Source organism: Ranitomeya imitator, chromosome 4 (assembly GCF_032444005.1).
Source record: "Ranitomeya imitator isolate aRanImi1 chromosome 4, aRanImi1.pri, whole genome shotgun sequence".
NCBI lineage: Eukaryota > Metazoa > Chordata > Amphibia > Anura > Dendrobatidae > Ranitomeya > Ranitomeya imitator.
This window is the reverse complement of record NC_091285.1, coordinates 569,838,338-569,862,453: the sequence shown is the minus strand read 5'-3', so window position 1 is coordinate 569,862,453 and position 24,116 is coordinate 569,838,338. Positions and strand designations below refer to the sequence as shown.

Below are 24,116 nucleotides of genomic sequence, written 5' to 3'. Positions count from 1 at the left end.
GTTGGAAAGGAGTAACCGACCAAGAGGATAAAGGCTTGTGTAAGGCCATGTGCTCTCTTCTCTCTTTGTCATGCTTGCTGTTCACGTCTAAAAGGAGGCCACGTCGAGTAATGTGCTAGAAGGAACGGGAACTAGCTAGTAGCCATGCCCCCACGCAAACACTAACGAACATCAAACCAATAAAGACACATCTACTTATATCTTTTGTGCTTCACCTGTATTTTCATATCTGACTATTGTATATAATGCATTGTCAAGAGTGCCCGTAAGGCAATCAAATATATAATTTAACCTTGGGCTGCTCTTATCTTGATCCACAAATCCACACCTGTCCCTGTGTTTTCGGTTTTAACTTCACATGCTACTGGGCCTGGTTTCTGGCCCGATATAATTCCATTAATGGACCAGGCTTATATCTAACAAGGAACTGGTGGCAGTCTTACCAGGCTGACAGCACTCCCTTTCACTGGTGCAAGTGAAAGGGGCCTCATAGCCTTTCAGGGTTGCGTGTGAGTGTGACACCATGTTAGTGTGGGCCACCTTCACTCACTCCCCGTGCCTCCCTTGGCCCGTGTAGACAGGGGGTGTCTCTGTAAAGCTAACCTTACATATCCCCAGGAGGTGTGGAACGTCACATTGGTGCAAGTGGGGAGACCATACTGCGTGATCCCTCCGACATAATAGTGATGTCAAGTTATGTGGCGAGGTGTGGCTTTATAACACATACAGTGAAGGAAATAATTATTTGATCCTTTGCTGATTTTGTAAGTTTGCCCATTGACAATGACATGAACAGTCTATAAATTTAAGGGTAGGTTAAATTTAACATTGAGAGAGAGAGAATATCAAAAATAAAACCCAGAAAATCACATTGTATAAAATATATAAATTTATTTGCATTTTGCAGTGAGAAATTAGTATTTTATCCCCTACCAACCATTAAAAGTTCGGGCTCCTACAGACTAGTTAGATGCTCCTAATCAACTCGTTACCTGCATTAAAGACAGCTGTCTTACACAGTCTCCTTTATAAAAGACTCCTGTCCACAGACTCAATTAATCAGTCAGACTCTAACCTCTACAACTTGGGCAAGACCAAAGAGCTTTCTAAGGATGTCAAGGACAAGATCATAGACCTGCACGAAGCTGGAATGGGCTACAAAACCATAAGAAGCTGGGTGAGGAAGATACAACTGTTGGTGAAATAGTAGGAAAATGGAAGAAATACAAAATCACTGTCAATTGACATCGATCTGGGGCACCATGCAAAATCTCACCTTGTGGGGTATCCTTGATCATGAGGAAGGTGAGAGATCAGTCTACAACTACACGGGGGAACTCGTTAATGTTCTCAAGGAAGCTGGGACCACAGTCACTTTGAAAACCATTGCTAAGACATTATGCTGTAAAGGTTTAAAATCCTGCAGTGTCCGCAAGGTCCCCCTGCTCAAGAAGGCACATGTGCAGGCCCATCTGAAGTTTGCCAATGAACACCTGGATGATTCTGTGAGTGATTGGGAGATGGTGCTGTGGTCAGATGAGACAAAAATTGAGGTCTTTGGCAATAACTCAACTCGCCGTGTTTGGAGGAAGAGAAATGCTGCCTAGGACTACTTCACCACATCAATGGGAGAATGGATGGAGCCATATACCGTAAAATCCTGAGTGACAACATCCTTCCCTCCACCAGGACATTAAAAATGGTTCATGGCTGGGTCTTCCAGCAAGACAATGACCCAAAACATACAGCCAAGGCAACAAAGGAGTGGCTCAAAAAGAAGCACATTAAGGTCATGGAGTGGCCTAGCCAGTCTCCAGACCTTAATCCCATAGAAAACTTATGGAGGGAGTTGAAGCTCCAAGTTGCCAAGCAACAGCCTCAAAATCTTAATGATTTAGAGATGATCTGTAAAGAGGAGTGGACCAAAATTCCTGACATATGCGCGCAAACCTCATCACCAACTACAAAAAAAGTCTGACTGCTGTGCTTGCCAACAAGCATTAAGTCTTGTTTGCCAGAGAGATCATATACCGTATTTTTCGGATTATAAGAAGCTCCGGATTCTAAAACGCACCCCAAATTTTGAGGAGAAAAATAGGAAAAAAAAATTTTTTGTAATAAAATGGTGGTGCTTCTTATAATCCATGCGTCTTATTGCTTACCGGGGGGGTGGTGGCTGCGGTGAAGCGGGGTCCCAGGATGGCTGCCCGAGGAAGCAGGAGATGATGCAGGCCGCAGGCTGGGATGAGGGGGTGTCCCGATGTGCGGCACACCTCTGTGGGTGTCCGACACTGCTGCGGGGGGTGTCTGACGCTGCGGGGGCCTGGCCGACATTTTGTGAAAGGCTAGAGCCCCTGCAGTTCCATGGTTTTGATAGATTTTTTAGCTCAATTAGAAAATTAGTATTAAGCAATCCTCCTCATCATGCTGTTCACATTTTGACATCATGAGACCAAGACGACACCGAACAATTGAAGAACAGTACCTCACCATTGTGAGATTTCAAGCAGGATGTTTTCAGATGGATGAGGCCACTGAGCTTAGAGAGACACAGAGTCATCAGCAGATTGTAATGGAGATACAGAGACTGGAAAAGTCAGAGAGGCAGAGAAGTGGACGTCCTCTGGCCACATCCCACACTGATGACCGCTTCATTGTGAACAATGCCCTTCAGAACCGTATGAAGAATGCCACACAACTCCAGGCACATGTAAGGGAGGTGAGAGACACCCAAGTGTCACGTCAGACCATCCGAACAGTCTACATCAGCACAGTCTGCGTGCTAGATGACCTGCAAGGGTACCTGACCACATCACCATCGTCTTGCATGGGCCAGAGAACATCTACCCTGGACGAGGGACCAGTGGGCCTCAGTGCTGTGAACAGATAAAAGTCGATTCAAGCTGAGCAGAAATGATGGGTGCAAACAATGTTGGTGACGGACTACACCTCAACAAACCTGGGAAACACACATTCGTCAGAAGACTCGCTACACTCATCAGGAGGGCGTTAAACTAGAAGAAGAGGGGACGGGAAGAAAAACATTAGACTTGAACAAAGAAGACCCAGGAAAACATACTCAGAAGGGAGGTAAGAACATTTCTAAAACAATCCACAGCGAGGAGATTGGAACAAAACAAAATCCTCTAAACTGCATGCTCGCAAACGCCAGAAGCCTGACAAACAAGATGGAAGAACTAGAAGCAGAAATATCTACAGGTAACTTTGACATAGTGGGAATAACCGAGACATGGTTAGATGAAAGCTATGACTGGGCAGTTAACTTACAGGGTTACAGTCTGTTTAGAAAGGATCGTAAAAATCGGAGAGGAGGAGGGGTTTGTCTCTATGTAAAGTCTTGTCTAAAGTCCACTTTAAGGGAGGATATTAGCGAAGGAAATGAGGATGTCGAGTCCATATGGGTCGAAATTCATGGAGGGAAAAATGGTAACACAATTCTCATTGGGGTCTGTTACAAACCCCCAAATATAACAGAAACCATGGAAAGTCTACTTCTAAAGCAGATAGATGAAGCTGCAACCCATAATGAGGTCCTGGTTATGGGGGACTTTAACTACCCGGATATTAACTGGGAAACAAACCTGTGAAACCCATAAAGGCAACAGGTTTCTGCTAATAACCAAGAAAAATTATCTTTCACAATTGGTGCAGAATCCAACCAGAGGAGCAGCACTTTTAGACCTAATACTATCTAATAGACCTGACAGAATAACAAATCTGCAGGTGGTCGGGCATCTAGGAAATAGCGACCACAATATTGTACAGTTTCACCTGTCTTTCACTAGGGGGACTTGTCAGGGAGTCACAAAAACACTGAACTTTAGGAAGGCAAAGTTTGACCAGCTTAGAGATGCCCTTAATCTGGTAGACTGGGACAATATCCTCAGAAATAAGAATACAGATAATAAATGGGAAATGTTTAAGAACATCCTAAATAGGCACTGTAAGCGGTTTATACCTTGTGGGAATAAAAGGACTAGAAATAGGAAAAACCCAATGTGGCTAAACAAAGAGGTAAGACAGGCAATTAACAGTAAAAAGAAAGCATTTGCACTACTAAAGCAGGATGGCACCATTGAAGCTCTAAAAAACTATAGGTAGAAAAATACTTTATCTAAAAAACTAATTAAAGCTGCCAAAAAGGAAACAGAGAAGCACATTGCTAAGGAGAGTAAAACTAATCCCAAACTGTTCTTCAACTATATCAATAGTAAAAGAATAAAAACTGAAAATGTAGGCCCCTTAAAAAATAGTGAGGAAAGAATGGTTGTAGATGACGAGGAAAAAGCTAACATATTAAACACCTTCTTCTCCACGGTATTCACGGTGGAAAATGAAATGCTAGGTGAAATCCCAAGAAACAATGAAAACCCTATATTAAGGGTCACCAATCTAACCCAAGAAGAGGTGCGAAACCGGCTAAATAAGATTAAAATAGATAAATCTCCGGGTCCGGATGGCATACACCCACGAGTACTAAGAGAAATAAGTAATGTAATAGATAAACCATTATTTCTTATTTTTAGGGACTCTATAGCGACAGGGTCTGTTCCGCAGGACTGGCGCATAGCAAATGTGGTGCCAATATTCAAAAAGGGCTCTAAAAGTGAACCTGGAAATTATAGGCCAGTAAGTCTAACCTCTATTGTTGGTAAAATATTTGAAGGGTTTCTGAGGGATGTTATTCTGGATTATCTCAATGAGAATAACTGTTTAACTCCATATCAGCATGGGTTTATGAGAAATCGCTCCTGTCAAACCAATCTAATCAGTTTTTATAAAGAGGTAAGCTATAGGCTGGACCACGGTGAGTCATTGGATGTGGTATATCTCGATTTTTCCAAAGCGTTTGATACCGTGCCGCACAAGAGGTTGGTACACAAAATGAGAATGCTTGGTCTGGGGGAAAATGTGTGTAAATGGGTTAGTAACTGGCTTAGTGATAGAAAGCAGAGGGTGGTTATAAATGGTATAGTCTCTAACTGGGTCGCTGTGACCAGTGGGGTACCGCAGGGGTCGGTATTGGGACCTGTTCTCCAACATATTCATTAATGATCTGGTAGAAGGTTTACACAGTAAAATATCGATATTTGCAGATGATACAAAACTATGTAAAGCAGTTAGTACAAGAGAAGATAGTATTCTGCTACAGATGGATCTGGATAAGTTGGAAACTTGGGCTGAAAGGTGGCAGATGAGGTTTAACAATGATAAATGTAAGGTTATACACATGGGAAGAAGGAATCAATATCACCATTACACACTGAACGGGAAACCACTGGGTAAATCTGACAGGGAGAAGGACTTGGGGATCCTAGTTAATGATAAACTTACCTGGAGCAGCCAGTGCCAGGCAGCAGCTGCCAAGGCAAACAGGATCATGGGGTGCATTAAAAGAGGTCTGGATACACATGATGAGAGCATTATACTGCCTCTGTACAAATCCCTAGTTAGACCGCACATGGAGTACTGTGTCCAGTTTTGGGCACCGGTGCTCAGGAAGGATATAATGGAACTAGAGAGAGTACAAAGGAGGGCAACAAAATTAATAAAGGGGATGGGAGAACTACAATACCCAGATAGATTAGCGAAATTAGGATTATTTAGTCTAGAAAAAAGACGACTGAGGGGCGATCTAATAACCATGTATAAGTATATAAGGGGACAATACAAATATCTCGCTGAGGATCTGTTTATACCAAGGAAGGTGACGGGCACAAGGGGGCATTCTTTGCGTCTGGAGGAGAGAAGGTTTTTCCACCAACATAGAAGAGGATTCTTTACTGTTAGGGCAGTGAGAATCTGGAATTGCTTGCCTGAGGAGGTGGTGATGGCGAACTCAGTCGAGGGGTTCAAGAGAGGCCTGGATGTCTTCCTGGAGCAGAACAATATTGTATCATACAATTATTAGGTTCTGTAGAAGGACGTAGATCTGGGGATTTATTATGATGGAATATAGGCTGAACTGGATGGACAAATGTCTTTTTTCGGCCTTACTAACTATGTTACTATGTATGACGTAAGTGAGAGTGCAATGTATCAGCCACTGTTGTCACCAGACGAGTCTTCGGTGGTGTTACAGTGTGGGCAGGTGTTTAGTCAATACAGAACTGCCCTCAACTTGTGATAACTCCTTCTACTTTATGAACATCCAGTCATTGTGCCTCTGCATGGACAACACAGGCCTAATTTCATCTTCATGGGCGACAATGTGCTCATCAAAGTTGCATCATAAGGGAACGGCTGCTGGAGACTGGGGAACCTCAAATTTAATGACCTGCACTTTCTCCAGACTTGAATTCCATAGAAAACCCAAGGGATCAGCTGAGTCGCAGTGTGGACGCTCGCAACTCTGTACCCCAGAACCTCAATGACCTGAGGGCCGCCGTTCAAGAGGAGTTGGATACCTCGGCAGACAATAACTCCACTTGCGAACAGCATGAGACATCAATGTCAAGCTGTACCTGATGCTCCAGGCCACATGACAAGTTATTGAGACATTTACATTTTTGTTGGGGTATACCCACCATGGTTATCGGCTTTGTTTCAACAAATTATTTGAGATGAGAAAATCTCCATTGCAAGCTTCTACTTAAAGCCCTACTTTTATGCTAAAAATAACTCTAGCGTGAACTTCTTACATTTTCCATAAATTTAACCCGAAAGCCAAACATCCCTAGTGTGTGTGTGAGTATATGTATATATGGGTGTGTAAATATAAATATAATATATATATATATATATATATATATATATATATATATATATATATATATATATATATATATATATATATATATATATATATATATATAATTTGCAGGAGATCTTCAAGGGAACCAGTGAATTAAGGTTCCCTGAAAAAGCTCTCAAAGTTTGCCTTGTGGTTAGTGCGCCAGACCATGGGGAGATCATTTTAGACAAGCCTTGCAGCTCATAGTTATGTTCAGAAGGACATGAAAGTTGACTACAGAAGTCAAGTCTGTATATATCCTGTGGTGTGTTTTGTGGATTAGGTACTGGTTATTAGATGGGACTATACAAGTTATGTTTTTTTGCTCTGTAGCACAACACAAGTTCTTGGGGATAGTGCCCATCCTTTATCACAATAATACACCACTCTGCTTTATGATACAACTGCTGAAACACTTACTTGAGATGGGTGTTTAGAGCTTGAGATGTAGAAATTTTCCAAGATCGGATTAAGTGAAGCTTTTTGTCGGACTTTGCTCTTTATCCCCATGGCTCTGGCCACAGGTGTAGCAATGGCTCTGTGGATAGGAAAGACAAACATTGTAAATGAGACTTTGATATCCAGAGTGTTGGCAGGAAAAAAAGTATAAAATACGTACTTTTTTGGCTTGATTGTCTGCATTTTTATCCCCATTAATTTAAATGGGTGATAAAGTCTCCAAAACGTCTAGCCCCTCCCAATTAAGCCCCATTCACACGTTGAATATTTGGTGAGTTTTTTTACATCAGTATTTGTAAGCCAAAACCAGGAGGGTGTGATAAATGCAGAAGTTGTGACGTGTTTCTGTTATAATTTTACTCTGACTGTTCCACTTCTGATTTTGGTTTACAAATACTGATGTAAAATACTGACCAAATACCGAACGTGTGAACGTGGCCTAACAGATTAGTTACATACTGATCTGAAACAGTGTACAGGCTCATACAGTTTCATTTGATTCCTATGCTGATCTGTGCGCGCACTCATGTAGGAACAGAGAGCTTTTATCTGCTGAACGGTGAGCTTCAGAAAAGTTTTTAGAACGATCAGAGGAGGCAGGGGCGGAATATAAGAGGGTGAATATGGGCGGTAGCCCAGGGCCCAGTGGTGTGTGGGGGCCCTGGGCTATCGCACAGATTGCCCGCCGGCATTTATGGGCCCCCGGAGCCGGTGAGCAGAGAGAGGGGGCCCGCATCGGGCCCCGTTTCATCTGCTCAACGGGCCCCTTCCGGAGCTGCGGCGGTTTCCTATTGACGTGCGCGGCGTGCGCGTCAATAGTTAACAGTCGCCAGCCAATTGTAGGCTGGCAGCTGAAGTCGGCCGCAGGTGCAGCGCACACGTCGCCGGCGTCTGACGTCATTGTCAGTCGCTGGCGAGTGCGCGCTGCTGGAGGGAGCTCGCCGCTGCAGCGCACAGGTCAGGTGAGGAGACTGTTTGTTTGGTTTTTTTTGTTTTGTTTTTTGATAACCTAACAGTGGACACACTGGGGGCAATGTCGGACACACTGGGGGCAATGCTGGACACACTGGGGGCAATGCTGGACACACTGGGGGCAATGCTGGACACACTGGGGGCAATGCTGGACACACTGGGGGCAATGCTGGACACACTGGGGGCAATGCTGGACACACTGGGGCATTGTTGAACACACTGGGGGCAAATCTGGACACACTGGGGCAATATGCTGGACATACTGGGGCAGATTGCTGGACACACTGTCTGGGGGCAATGCTGGACACACTGGGGCAATATACTTGACATACTGGGGAAGATTGTTGGACACACTGTCTGGGGGCAATGCTGGACACACTGGGGCAGATTGCTGGACACACTGGGGGCAATATGCTGGAGTCAGACACTGGGGCAGATTGCTGGACACACTGTCTGGGGGCAATGTTGGACACACTGGGGCAGATTGCTGGACATACTGGGGGTAATATGCTGGACACACTAGGGGTAATATGCTGGACGCACTGGGGCAGATTGCTGGACACACTGGGGGCAGGACTGGAGGCATGGGCAGAATGTAGATACGGGGCATGATTGGAGACACGGGGCAGAATGAAAGACATGGGGCAGGATTGGATCATGGGGCAGGATGGATACGATGGAGACAGATGGGGCAGGATGGGGAGATCATATGGGGGGTAGAATGGATACTCATGAGGGCAGGATGCAAGAACTTATGGCTGGAGCCAGGAATGAGATAAGCGGGGCCAGGGTGGGGAATATTATTACCATAGGGGCTAATTAAGGGATATTATTACTGCAGTGATGTATTTATTTTTTGAGTATACTGTTTTAAATGGGGGGGGGGGGCGGTCCTGTTACTGTGCAGAGTGACACTATCGCCTTTTTTTCTTCATGTGGTGTAATGTAGAAGTTGTGAAAAATTAAGTAATGTGTTCTGCAAGCGGAGCTCAAGATAACTGTTATTTCCTGCAGAAACGAGTCCTGGCTGGAAGAAATGATGGCGGTCTGTGCTGGATGAAAGATGAAGAACTTCACCTAGAGACGTCACTGGTGAGTCAGTGTTACCTATACGTAATAGTATAGGGAGCAGAACGGCACTAGAGCAGAATGTTTCCAAGCATGCAGGACTGTTAATGGACAGCTGTGTATTCAGGCGTCACAATCGTAAAGGGTAATGGTGCTCTGCATGAATGTCCAGAGAGTAATCGGTATGCAGTAAAAGAGAAGAAACTAATGCGGCACTCACCCCGAATTTGCTGTGAAGATTGTGATCTTTAATGGAGAAAGATGAAAATTACATCCATCAGGACATCAGGTACATATGAGGGTGCGGTATAGGAGCACGGACGACGGCCGTTTCGCACACACAGGTGCTTCTACGGGTACGTTATTTGGTCAGTAATTTACCTCAGTATTTGTAAGCCAAAATCAGGAGTGAGTGAGAAATAAAAGAAGTGGTGACGTGTTTCTATTATACTTTTTCTTACAAATACTGATGTAAGATACTGACCAAACACTGAGTGTGTGCACATGGCCTTACAATTCCGTTTGCTGGTGCCAATCCCACACTTGACCTACCCCTGACATTTATAGGGCTAGATGGCAAGGCAAAGGAGTAGTAATTAGTGATGAACGAGCATACTCGTAATGCTCATTACTTGCCCGAGAATCACTGTACTCGCAGTACTCGGCGAGCACCGAGCATTTCCGGGTTTGCTAAGCGGGGACTTGGGTCCTTGCCCTGCATAATTGTCCCTCTTTAGAGAGCCAATCAACATGCAGGGATTGTGTGCCACACACTGTAATGCCGTAGCCATCTTGGTTGTGGCATTACAGTGATTGGCTGGCCGCACAGCGTCATCAGGTCTATAAGAGACCTGGCACCGCCCTGCTCGGCGCATTCAGCTCCTGATTAAGGGCAGTCCCACACGTCCAGATAATTCCGGTACCGGAAAAATCGGTACCGGAATTATTCGTGTCCGTGTGCGTTTCTGTGGTACATCAGTGTGGCACACGAGCGGCACACGTGTGCCGCCCGTGTGCCCACTGGGTACCACACGCACCGTGTCGGAGACAGCGCTAAAGTTTAGCTCTGTCCCCGGCATCGTGCTGAAGCCCCATTCATATCTTCCCTGCAGCAGAGTTTGCTGTAGGGAAGATATGAATAATAGTGTTTAAAATGCAGATCCAGGTCGCCCCCCCCTACCCCCCCCCCCCCCCGTGATTAAAAAAATACTCACCTAGCTTCCGGATCCCTCGCCGCAGCATCCTCACCTGACCGCATCGTCTCCTGTATGCGGTCATGTGGGGCCGCTCATTTACAGTACTGAATATGCGGCTCCACCCCTTTGGGAGTATATTCATGATTGTAATCGCGCGGCCCCACGTGACCGCATACAGGAGAGGCTGCGGCCAGGAGAGGACGCTGCGGCTAGGGATCCGGAAGCTAGGTGAGTATTTTAATCACAGCGGGGGGGGGGCCGCACAGGGGTTGGGAGGGGGACCTGGATCTGCATTTTAAACACTATTGTTCATATCTTCCCTACAGCAAACGCTGCTGCAGGGAAGATATGAATGGGGCTTCAGCACTAGTGGGGGGGACAGCGCTCAATGTAGCGCTGTCTCCTGCACGGCACACGGACTGCACACGGACAACGTCCGTGTGCGGTACGTGCTTTGCACGGACCCATTGACTTTAATGGGTCCGTGTAATCCGTGTGCTCCCACGAACACTGACATGTCTCCATGTTTGGCACACGGAGACACGGTCCGCAAAAAATCAATGACATCTGAAAAGATGCATTGATTTTAATGTGTCTACGTGTGTCAGTGGCTCCGGTACGTGAGGAAACTGACACCTCACGTACCGGAGCCACTGACGTGTGAAACCGGCCTAAAAGTACCGTCACACTAGACGATATCGCTAGCGATCCGTGACGTTGTAGCGTCCTGGCTAGCGATATCGTCCAGTGTGACAGGCAGCAGCGATCAGGCCCCTGCTGTGATATCGCTGGTCGGGGAAGAAAGTCCAGAACTTTGTTTCGTCGCTGGATCTCCCGCTGACATCGCTGAATCGGCGTGTGTGACGCCGATTCAGCGATGTCTTCGCTGGTAACCAGGGTAAACATCGGGTTACTAAGCGCAGGGCTGCGCTTAGTAACCCGATGTTTACCCTGGTTACCATCGTTAAAGTAAAAAAAAACAACCACTACATACTTACCTACCGCTGTCTGTCCCCGGCGCTGTGCTTCTCTCCTCTGGCTGTGAGCACAGCGGCCGGAAAGCAGAGCGGTGACGTCACCGCTCTGCTTTCCGGCTGCCCGGCGCTCACAGCCAGAGCAGAGACGCACAGCGCCGGGGACAGACAGCGGTAGGTAAGTATGTAGTGGTTGTTTTTTTTACTTTAACGATGGTAACCAGGGTAAACATCGGGTTACTAAGCGCGGCCCTGCGCTTAGTAACCCGATGTTTACCCTGGTTACCGGGGACCTCGGGATTGTTGGTCGCTAGGGTTGAGCGAAACGGGTCGAAATTGTTCAAAAGTCGCCGACTTTTGGCAAGGTCGGGTTTCATGAAACCCGACCCGACCCCAGTGGGGGGTCGGCCATGAAGTCGGCGATCTTTTGAATCTGGAATCGGAATTCCGATCCCGATTCCCGATATGTTTAAGATATCGGGAATTGGTATCGGAATTCAGATTAAAGTGTAAAATATAGAATTAAAATAAAAAATATTGCAATACTTACCCTCTGACGCGCCCTGGTACTAACCGGCAGCCTTCCTCCTTCGAATCCGCGCTTCTAGGACCTTGCCGTGACGTCGCGGCTTGTGATTGGCCGCGCGGCCGCCCATGTGACCGCTCGCGCAGCCAATCACAAGCCGCGACGTCACCGAAGGTCCTGGAAGGGCTGATTCTTAGGAAGGAAGGCTGTCGGAAGGAAGCAGGGCGCTTCCGAGGGTGAGTATATACCTAATAGGAATATACTCACCCTCGGAAGCGCCCTGCTTCCTTCCGACAGCCTTCCTTCCTAAGAATCAGCCCTTCCAGGACCTTCGGTGACGTCGCGGGTGACGTCGCGGCTTGTGATTGGTCGCGCGAGCGGTCACATGGGCGGCCGCGCGGCCAATCACAAGCCGCGACGTCACGGCAAGGTCCTAGAAGCGCGGATTCGAAGGAGGAAGGCTGCCGGTTAGTACCAGGGCGCGTCAGAGGGTAAGTATTGCAATATTTTTTATTTTAATTCTATATTTTACACTTAAATATGGATCCCAGGGCCTGAAGGAGAGTTTCCGCTCCTTCAGACCCTGGGAACCATGGAAACCCAATGCACTGCATTGGGTTTCGAGTTTCGGCCGACCCCGACCCCGACTTTTTTATAGGATCGGCCGATTTCACTCGACCCGACTTTTCCAAAAGTCGGGTTTCGTGAAACCCGACCCGATCCTATAAAAGTGAAGGTCGCTCAACCCTATTGGTCGCTGGAGAGCTGTCTGTGTGACAGCTCTCCAGCGACCAAACAGCGACGCTGCAGCGATCCGGATCGTTGTCGGTATCGCTGCAGCGTCACTTAGTGTGACGGTACCTTAAGACAGTGTAGGGACAGGTGCTGCCGAGATTTGGAGGTTTATCAGTTAGTGTGGGTATACCATCATATTTTGCACAAATCCAGCTAAACCAACAGTCCTTCTAAAAGCTCATACTCACTTGCAAGAAAAACGTGCAATCCGATTAAAAAAAAAAAAAAAAAAAAAAATTGGATTTTTTATTGTTATTCAATGGGTGACATCTCATCTGCGATTTTTTTCGCAGCTGAAATCGGACTGAGAAAAAAAAAAAAAAGGAAAAAAAAAATCGCAGCATGCTGTGATTTGCTGTGTATCTCGGATGAGACTCGCCAATGCAAGTCAATGGATACGAGAAAAAAAAAAAAAAAAAAAAACCGCACGGCCCTCACACTATAATTAATAACCAGCAAAGGCTATGCAGACAGATGCACCTTTTCTGGGGCACCTGACTGCTGATGTTTGTAGACGGGGTGGAGGGGGGGGGGGCAATATCCATGGTCCCTTTCTAGGCTATTAATATCAGCCCGCAGCTGCCAGTTCATTGTCTCACGCTGAGGCGTTCACCGCCAGTCAAGCTGTGAGTCAGTGCAGCATCAGTGATGTCAGCACTAGTCACTGATGCTGGCGCCGGCAGCTTCTCATTCATTCCCCATTAGTTCACAGCTGGGCCGGTCGCATTAGCACCGCTCCCGGTTGTGAACTGTATATCCCCTAGATATGGATTACGGCGTGGAACTGACTGAACGCCGGGCAGGTATGGTATATTGTTGGTTTGTTATTTTTTTATTTATTACATGAGCTTTTACATACAGAGAACTGCTGTATGTAAAAGCTCATGTTAAAATCGCATTGCAATCGGATAGCAATCGCAATGCACTCGGATGTAAATCAGATGCTAGGTGTGAAAATCGCATTGTACTCGCACGACACTCGCATAGCACTCATCCGTTTTTTGGGTACGGAAATTGGACCTTTTTTTTCTCGCATATAGGTATGAGCCCTAAGGACTAATTATAGAGTATATAGATTGCAGTGCTTGGTAGGCAGGGGAGTGTATGTGGCTCTATACATATCAGTGCAAGGCATGCAGGCACTGTAGGTGGGTATATATATATCATTGCATACATCAAGAGGGTCAATTCCATTACTGTTTGCGGCTACTGCCCATTACATATATACCTAGCTGCAGGTATCAGTGGCTAGGAAGATTTTTTTCCACTTTTTAATCCAGATTATTTTATTCCAAAGCAATCCAGAGCCCCCCCCATTTTTTGGGGCTTGTTGACACTGCAGACTACAGCCAGATCCTTTTCATAGTATAGCGTGAAAATCCAGTTATTTTAAATGGGTCTGCCCGTCCCAGCCATCACATCTGAGTGCGCAGAAAATTCTGGCATTTTTTGTGTTACTGTAGTATTTTCTGGAGTGTCTTATCCAATTTTTTGACACCATTTTGCTGCCCAAAAAATATTTAGCTGTCAAACAAATATTTAGCTACAGTTCAAATATTTAACTCTGTGTTTTGTCCGCCACACGGATCGCATATCATTGCGCTAAAAATTGTACCATTTCAGGTCTCCATTCCACTGTATTAACTGTCTGTTTCCCTAGTTCTAAACAGTATTTTGGGTTAAAAAAAAAATACAGCCACATATTGAACATTGTGGTTTCTCAGTCAGATGCCTGGTCTATCTATGGGCTATAAATTTGGGCATTTCAAGCCTACATTCAACTTTTTGGCGGTGTATTAGCCTAGTTCTATACAGTATTTTTCTGTTTAAATTAAAAATATACAAGCCACATATTGAACAGTGTGGTATCTCTGGATGCGGAAGACGAGGTGGTGGATAATATAGTAACTGACCCAACCTGGGAGGACATGCAGAGAGAGGACAGCAGCACACATGGGGAAGCACCCCAACAGGCACAAAGAAGCAGTGTGGTGCCCGCAGACAGAAGGCTTGCATCCGTTCCCCGTAACACCAACATGAGGGAAGTTGCCATTCCGACTGTTAGATCTTCCTGAGTCCGGTTGTTTTTTAAAGACTCTGCCGATAACCCCAAACAGGCCATTTGCACCAACTGCCATGCCCGCATCAGCAGGGGTAGCAAAACTACTTGCCTGACCACCACCAGCATGATCAGGCACATGGCAGCAAAGCACCCGACTTTGTGGGCCAAACTCCAGGCTCCAGGAACAGTGTCTGCAGGTGACACCACTGTTTCTTTCACTGTTGTGCGAGCAAGCCAATACCCTGTCCACGGTGCATGCGAAGATGCCTCGAGCCCTGCACCTGTCATTGCCCACAGTCAACTAGCACCATCATCAAGCATGTCCACGTCCCAGCGAAGCCTTCAGTTATCCATACCCCAGTCATGGCAACGCAAGCGGAAATACGCAGCCAACGCCCCACAGTACTAAATTCACACATTTCTTGTCTGCTTGCACTCGAAATGTTGCCTTTTAGGCTCGTGGAGACGGAAGCTTTCCGCAATCTGATAGCGGCGGCCATCCCAAGGTACTCCACAGCCGCCACCATTTCTCCCAGCGTGCCGTACCGGCATTACACCACCACAAGTCCACCTAACCACGGATATGTGGACAAGTGCTTGTGGGCAGGGACAGTACATCTCACTGACGGAACACTGGGTTAACATAGTGGAAGCCGGGACACAGTCAGACCTTGGGATGGAACACATCCTCCCGACGCCGAGGATTGCGGGCCCTATGTCAATCAGGGTTGCCCCCACAGTCTACAGCTCCTGCACCTCCTCCTGTTCAGCCTCCATCTCTGAAATGAGCACATCAGTCACAAGCTGGAAGCACTGCAGCACTGCTTCAGCCAAGCGGCAACAGGCTGTGCTGAAGCTAATCTGCTTAGGTGACAAATCGCACAATGCTGAAGAGGTGTAGACAGCTCTGAAAGAACAGTCAGATGTGTGGCAAACATCGCTGAATCTAGAGCCAGGCATGGTCATGTGTGACAATGGCCAGAACCTGGTGGCGGCTCTGAGGTGAGGTGAGCTCATACATATACAATGCCTGGCCCACGTGCTTTAAAGGGAACCTGTTACCCCCAATATCGAAGGGGAGTTAAGCCCACCGGCATCAGGGGCTTATCTACAGCATTCTGCAGCCACATGTAAAATCACAGAAGAATTTTCTTCAGTGTTTTGGGTCAGAGTTTGGTCATAAATCATGTCTTCAATTTGCCAAAAACAAATTGCAAAGCTTCTTCTACCCACTGTAATGTTAAAAGCGAACATCACACTGGTTGCACACAGATGGCGGCGTGTGTGGTCTGTGATTTTTCATGGACCCATAGACTTGTATGAGTAATTTTGATCCATCTATAAAAAAAATAGACGAAGGAGTTTCCCTCCGAAACGCGCGTCGGGTGGACGTGCAGCTTGAGGCCCTGGGCAGATCATTATCACCGCTACAGCAGGTAATATACTTGGGAGCAGCATGGCTGCTATATACTATGTGGGGAGCCAGTGCATCCTTAGGTTGGTGGTTATGGGGCAGTAGCTCTGGTTTATCTACAGTTTGGGTCTTATTCATGTGACCCCCATACACGGGCATTACCCTCGCTTATCATGCGCTATTATGTGGGCTCACTACCTGGCACTTGCATATTTGGTCATTTGTGATAGAGCCGCATTAGCATTTTTACATTTGCTTGAAGGGTGTTATGTTCAGGTACACATAGATACTATGTATAGTGGGTGCCATTAGTCAGCTAGTTATATTCCCCATCATAACACCTTGCCTCATTTTTACTGCCAGTTCCTCAGCTGCACGTCTTTTCTGCACGGGCAGCGGTGTCCCTATGTTTTGCACTATCTTTGCGCCTAGTTCTATGTTATGGTCCGCGTTTTATTTGTGTGTAATTTATACTAATAAAGGTTCATTGTTATTTGAAGTTTTCCCTTCTTGTTGTCGTTTTCTTGTGGTTTCCACAACCCCCCTTGCATGATATAGTCACGACAAGGTTTATTACAAGTCCGGCCAGCACACATTTGTGTGCACACGTACGTATTTTACCTACGTGATGTGGCCATTTAATACAGTTTTCCTAAAAAAATATAGACGTGTAAAACAGCCCCATACTTTACAATCGGTACCATGTCTGAATGTGGCCTAAGTTTACCATTTTCTACCCGTAGGAACTAGATCAGTTAGCTCTCTTAGGGTATGTACACGTTTTAATTGATTTTTCTGCTGCAAAAAAACAGAGAGTGTTAGCAGAAGAAACGCTGCATAAAATGCACACTTTTTTGGGTGCAATTTGTTTCCATTCATTTGAATGGGTGAAAAATGCTGGAAACCGCTGAAAGGATGGGCAAGCTTCAGATTTGAGAAACCCTTTGAAGCTTTAAAAATCAATAAGAAGAAAATAAGCAGTGTGTGCATGAGATGTCAGAAATCTGATTCATTTTCCTGGTGTTGTAAAATGCTGCATTTTTTTTTCATGGTAAAAAACCTAGAAAAAAAAACGCGAGTGAACAAGACTGTGACCTGCATAAGTGAAGTAAGTAAAATAAGGCCAAGCTTAAGGTACCTTCACACATAACGATTTCGTTAACAATATCGTTGCAACGTCACGCTTTTTGTGACGTAGCAACGATCCGCTAACGATCTCGTTATGTGTGACAGCGACCAACGATCAGGTCCCTGCTGGGAGATCGTTGGTCGCTGGGGAATGATAAGGACCTTTTTTTGGTCGCTGATCACCCGCTGTCATCGCTGGATCGACGTGTGTGTGACGCCGATCCAGTGATGTGTTCACTTGTAACCAGGGTAAATATCGGGTTACTAAGCGCAGGGCCGCGCTTAGTAACCCAATATTTACCCTGGTTACCATTGTAAAAGTTAAAAACCACTACATACTCACATTCCGATGTCTGTCACGTCCCCCGCCGTCAGCTTCCCTGCACTGACTGTCAGCGCTGGCCGTAAAGCAGAGCACAGCGGTGACGTCACTGACACAGTCAGTGCGGGAAGCTGACGGCGGGGGACGTGACAGACATCGGAATGTGAGTATGTAGTGGTTACCCGGGGTCTTCGGCATCGTTGAAGACAGTTTCAACGATGCCGAAGTCGTTCCCCTGATCGTTGGTCGCTGGAGAGAGCTGTCTGTGTGACAGCTCCCCAGCGACCACACAACGACTTACCAACGATCACGGCCAGGTCGTATTGCTGGTCGTGATCGTTGGTAAGTCATTTAGTGTAACGGTACTTTTAGGGTAAGTTCACACAGGGCGTTTTTGCTGTGTCTTTTTTATGCTAATTTTCAGCTGCTTTTTACAGTACCAGCAAAGCCTATGATATTTCAGAAATCTCATGCACACACATTGTTTTTTTGTTTGGTCAGTATTTTGTGCGTTACTGCGTTTTTTGGACATAGAGCATTTTTTCACCCATTGATTTGAATGGGTGTTGAAAAAAACGCAGCAAAAACACAAGTATCACTATTTGCTGCATTTTTGCTGCTGAAAATCCAAGGACATTAGCATGGTCAAAAAGGGAAAAAAAAGCAGCAAAAAAAAGCACCAAAAACGCACCTAAACCTGCGTTTTTGACGCAGCTTCTTTCCTGCCAAGAAGATCAGGTTTTGCTGCAGAAAAAAAAAGCAGCAAAAACGCCGTGTCAACTTACCCTTTTTTTTTTTCATTCAAATAAATTTTTATTAAGAATAACAAGGCAATTAACATGTTACATTTACATTTTCAATATAGAGTATTTCCCCCCCCCCTCCCCCTTCAAACAGCCCCCTTCGATCCCAAAGCCCCCCACCCCCACCCCACAAAGCAGCTCATCTTGTTAATTACTACCATCATTAAAACAATAGAGTATCTAATCCCTCAACCATTCGTATAAGCCACACTTCACATTACTATCCCATAGCAATCCATGGAGACCACATTTCATTGAACGTTTCAGTTTTCCCTTTCTTCTTATAAATCCCTTTTTCTAGTGTCAGGCCCTGTTTCACATACTGGAGGAACTCTCCTCTTGACGGCGGCTCTTCCCTAATCCAGTTTCTAGCTATCACCTTCCTAGCCATATACAACAATCTGGCTATAGCTATCTTTAGGTGTTTATCCACTCCAATCTCATCCACGCATCCCAACAAACAGACAACTGGATCCCTTGGCACCGTGCATCCATACGCACCTTCCATACGACTCAAAACTACCACCCAGAAGGCAGCCAACCTCGGACATGTCCACATCATATGGAAAATGTCTGCATCCGTAGACTTACACCTCGGACATTCAGAGTCATTACGCAATCCTGCCTTATATAGCACCATCGGAGACCTATAAACTCTGTGTATCACATAGAGCTGTGACAGTCTATACGGTTCACTCAGCGACAGTCTTGGGATCCATTCCAACACCGACTCCCAAGTCTCATTATCTATTGGGCCCAAATCCCTTTCCCATTTAGCTCTTGCCATTATTGGAAACCCCAATAGAAAAGTGTGCAACAGATCCCTGTACAGAGTGGATATGACTCCTCCAGTCATCCCATCATTACACACATACTCCAGTACTATATCCCTTTGAATCCTAATACCTCCGTTTCTACTCTGAGCTCCAAAGGCATGCCTCATCCGCAAATATTGATACTCCCCTGCAGACCCAAGACCAAATTCCGCCTGCAATTGGGAAAATGATTTCAGTTCACCTTGTTCAATTATTTGATACACATACTGAATCCCTTTGACCAACCACTCTATCAGTACCCCCAATGCCTCAAATTATTTCAGATTGTTATTATGCCATAGCGGCGAGTATCTAGTCAAGTCCGTGATCCCACGTATGTGCCTCAATCTACTCCACAGCTTGCGTATCAACAGCAAAGTCGGATATAGCTTCCCCAAACTCTCCAAGGATCCATCCTCCAAACATTGCACCACTGGCCTTCTTTTTGTCACCACCTCCATCAACCGCTGTACTGCCCCAGATGACCCCTCATGCGCCCAGCCCCTTAAATGCTGACTCTGGGCTGCAAGAAAGTACAACTCAGGGTTAGGCAATGCCAGACCCCCATCATCCTTGGGTCGCTGAAGTGTCTCCAGTTTGATACGCGGATGCTGCCTCCCCCAAATCAGATTCCTAAACAGAGAGTTGATCTGTCTAAATTTCCCACGTGGTATCCAAACCGGCGCATTGTGAAGAATATACAGTATTTTCGGCATCAGAATCATTTTGATAAGATTCACCCTGCCTACCACAGACAAATGTAGCTTAAGCCATGCATCCGCTTTTGCCTTGAGGGCACCCAAGATTGGAGTCAGATTCTCATGTATATAGTCAGTGACCGGCATAGATACCCATATTCCCAGGTACTTAAATTTACTCGTCACCTCCAGTCGCCCGTCCTCCAATGGCTCCCCATCCACATCGTCCACCTTAAACAAGATAGACTTACTCCAATTTATCCTAAGTCCCGACACTGATCCGAATCGTTCAATAATCCCAATGGCTCCCTCCAAGGATGCAACCGGGTCAGCCAGAAATAGCAGAATGTCATCCGCATACAACGCCACCCTTTCTTCAATCACCCCATATTTAAACCCCGTCATCTCATCAGACTGTCGAAGCGTAGCGGCCAGTGGTTCCACCGCCAGAGCAAACAAAAGGGGGAAAGCGGACACCCCTGTCTCGTCCCTCTAGCCAATTGTATGGTCCGTGACAACTCCCCGTTTACCCTAACCCTGGCCATCGGCATCGAGTACATTAATTGAATCCATGATATGAACTGCGGTCCAAACCCCATTCTTCGCAACACCTGCCAGAGATACCCCCACTCCACACTATCGAACGCCTTGTGAGCGTCTAAAGATGCAATAACTCTCTGGCCACAGTTATCGGCTTTGAGTTGCAAGTTCATATACAGCCTTCGTAGATTAATCGCAGTTGACCTATCAGGCATAAAGCCAGACTGGTCTGAGTGTATCAGGCCAGAAATAACACTTGTCAACCTCATCGCCAACACCTTAGCCAGGAGTTTAAAGTCGATAATAAGCAAAGAAATTGGCCGATATGAATCCGGCTGTGTCGGGTCTTTCCCCTCCTTTGGAATCACCACTATTGTGGCCTCCCGCATAGATGCCGGTAGCCTTCCACCATTCGTAGCCTCTTCCAAGACCGCCTTCAATTTAGGGATCAACACTTCCCCCAAGCCTTTATAAATTTCGGCAGGAAATCCGTCTACGCCAGGCGCCTTCCCATTAGCCATCGACTGCAATGCCCGTCCCAGTTCCTCCTCTGTAATGGGAGCCTCCAAATCCTCCCTAGCTGTGTCACTCAGCCTCGGGAGCTCCAACTCCTCAAGGAACGCCACCGTGTCCTCCATTGACCCATCTACCCGAGAGGAGTATAAGTCTGCGTAAAAATCTGCAAAAGTCTCCAAAATCTCTGAAGTCTCAGAAACAGCAACACCACTCCCAGTCACCAAAGAGTGAACAAAGGAAGTATTTCTCTGGGCAGATGCCACCAGCGACAGCAAATGACCCACTGATTCACCCTCCTGGTAATAGGCCAAATTCATGAATTCCCTCTTCCTTTCAGCCTTACTCAGCAAGACCGCCTCTAGCTGGCTTTGAGCTGCCTTTAACCTCCTCCCAGCCTCCAAAGTACCCATTATTACCATCTCATCTTCAGCCACCCTCAGCCCATCTATCGCCAGCCTCTCTGCCTCTCTCGATTTCCGCTTACACCTGCTAATATCCCTAAACAACAGCCCTCTCAAGTACGCTTTCATGGCTTCCCACACAGTAAGCACATCTACGCTACCCTCATTTATCTCAAAAAATTCCACCAATTCCTTCTTAATCTTCTCCAAGTCTATACTGTGTAGGCAATTAGGGTGAATTTTCCACTCCCTTCTGCTCCCGTTCCGTGTCCCCACTGATCGAAATTCCACTTCAACTGGACTATGGTCTGAGAGAGCCCTAGGTAAATATCTCACGTTCCTTACCATCGTATCTAGTAATCGGTTACCCAGTGCCAGATCAATCCTATTCTGGGGGTTTTTGTTCTTATCCCAAAAGTCATCACATATATTATTAAGGTCGCCGATAATTAGTAATGGTAACGGTCCCCAGCGCTCTACCCTCTCCAGCACCTCTCTTATCTTCTTGCTTGAGTATGGGGGCGGAATATACATTGCCACTATACACATCAATACTCCATTCATTTTACATTTCACCACCACATACTGACCATCGACATCCTCTTTTACCATTACCTCCTCATACTGCACCCCCGCAGGTATTAACACAGACACACCCCTAGAATACGTCGAGAAAGTAGAATGATACGCCCTCTGTATCCAGCGCCTATTCAATATGTTCACCCTCTCCCGCACTAAATGTGTCTCTAACAAACATATCATTGAGACTTTCTGTTCTCGGACATACTGCAGACTTGCCGCCCGCCGTGTTTTATCTGCCAGACCTCTCACATTCCAACTCAATATTTTAATACAATCTCCCATCATGTGGCTCATCATTTCTTAAAGTATCCAATTTCCCAAGTATGAGCTGCCCCAACCCTCCCACCCCCCCTGCCCCCTCCCAACTTGCCCCCCTAACCCCCCCAATATAACGCATTCTTCCCCTCATCAAGAGTGGGGCTCCACTGCCCACTGCAAACACTCTCCCTTACTTAACCCTCTCCATTCGCGTCTCGCTGCCATAGCAATCACAATTTCCCCCCCAACTTTCACTTTATTGTATCTTAACATTTCAACTTATATTAACATATAGAAAAAGTACCAAACCAGTTCACAGTACCCAGCATAACCCTCCTCCCCCGTACTTAGTAGTTGGTACTGTCCCCTCCGGCCATTCCTTCAATATGGCCCAGCAAAACCCCCAACAGTTGCTCAACTCTTTAACCATTGCTAACGAGCGCAGAACTCTCCTCCATCGACAGAGAAAACAAATCCCAACTGGATCTCGCCGAAATGTCAGTCGCCCATTCCCTTAAGTTTTTTCTCATGAGTATCAAGCCACTGGGTAGCGTCCTCCGGTGTCCGGAAGAAATGTGTCTTATTAAAAGCCACCAGTCTCAGCTTGGCGGGAAACATCACTGAGTACTGCACTCCCAGCTCCCTCAGTCGCCGCTTGACTCCAGTAAACTTCATCCGCTGCTTCTGAACTGCAGCGGAATAATCCGGATAAATGGCGATTTTCTGACCTCCAGCCGTCAGATCCTCCATCTCTCTAGCCTTTCTAAGGATAATGTCTCTGTCTCTGTAATTGAGTATTTTAGCAAGCATGGTACGGGGATTCGCTCCTGGGGCAGGGGGCTGCGGCGGGACCCTATGAGCCCGTTCAACAGCAAAGACTTTTGTCAACACTGTGCTCCCAATCTTCTCCAGCAGCCAGTTCTCCACAAACTCAGTGGGATTTCTCCCCTCAGTCTTTTCAGGCAGCCCCACTATACGTATATTATTTCTTCTGGATCTATTTTCCAGATCCTCATTTTTAGCAGCGAGCTCGGCTATTGCTTGGGCGAACTTCTTTTCAGCTTTTTGTAGCTTAACTATGTGATCTTCTGCCGTGCTCACCCTCTCCTCCACCACTCCTATACGTTTGTCCATTTTCTGCAGAGCCGCATTAATCTGTGCCGTATCCCCTTTAACTTCCTGCATCTGCTGGGCCAAGGAGTTCAGGGATTGCTGACATGAAGAGATCAGTGTGATAACATCTCTAAGAGTCGGCTCCTCTCCCTGTGATATGCCTCCAGGTCCCCCACTAGCCCCAGCCATGCTGCCTCTCTCCTTCCCCCTCTGTACCTCATGCTGCTCGGCTGTGCTTGCTTCCTCCTCCTGGTCAGCTCCAGCTCCAGATCCTGGTTCTGCCTCCTCAGCAGCCTCCACTCTGGCATACTGCTGCAGCTTTGTGGCCACCTCCATGCGCCGCTGACATGCAGCGTTTTCCTTCTCGGCGTCTTCCCTAGCATCGGAGCCATCTTGGCTGGCTCCTGCATCGCTGGTGCCAGCGTCTTTCTGCCGCCTCCTGGTCATCGCTGCCGACTCCGGACCTGCTGCTCCGCACCGCTGCACTCTCCGGACCTTCAGCCAGCCGGATTTAGGTGAGTTTACCCGAAAATCGGGGTTAAAGCAGGATTTTTGTCCTTATGGCAGCAGGAGCACTCTTCCCTGCTTCCACTCACATGGCCAGCTAGGACACGCCCCCCGTCAACTTACCCTTAGGCCAGGTTCACACTGCGTTTTAGCGGTCCGTAAGACGGACTACGTTACACCACGACATAACGCGGTGTAACGCAGTCCGTTAAC

General features: G+C 46.6%; 1 protein-coding gene across 5 annotated transcripts in view; it reads right to left on the bottom strand.

Annotated features, from left to right (window-relative positions):
• Positions 1-24,116, bottom strand: part of CERS3 (ceramide synthase 3) — a 226,499-nt gene that overhangs the window by 37,202 nt on the left and 165,181 nt on the right. For all 5 annotated transcript variants that reach the window (XM_069766311.1, XM_069766310.1, XM_069766314.1 and 2 more), the window contains one exon: positions 7,175-7,292. In XM_069766311.1, coding sequence (XP_069622412.1) covers positions 7,175-7,292 — 118 coding nt within the window. The remainder of the gene's footprint in view (positions 1-7,174; positions 7,293-24,116) is intronic.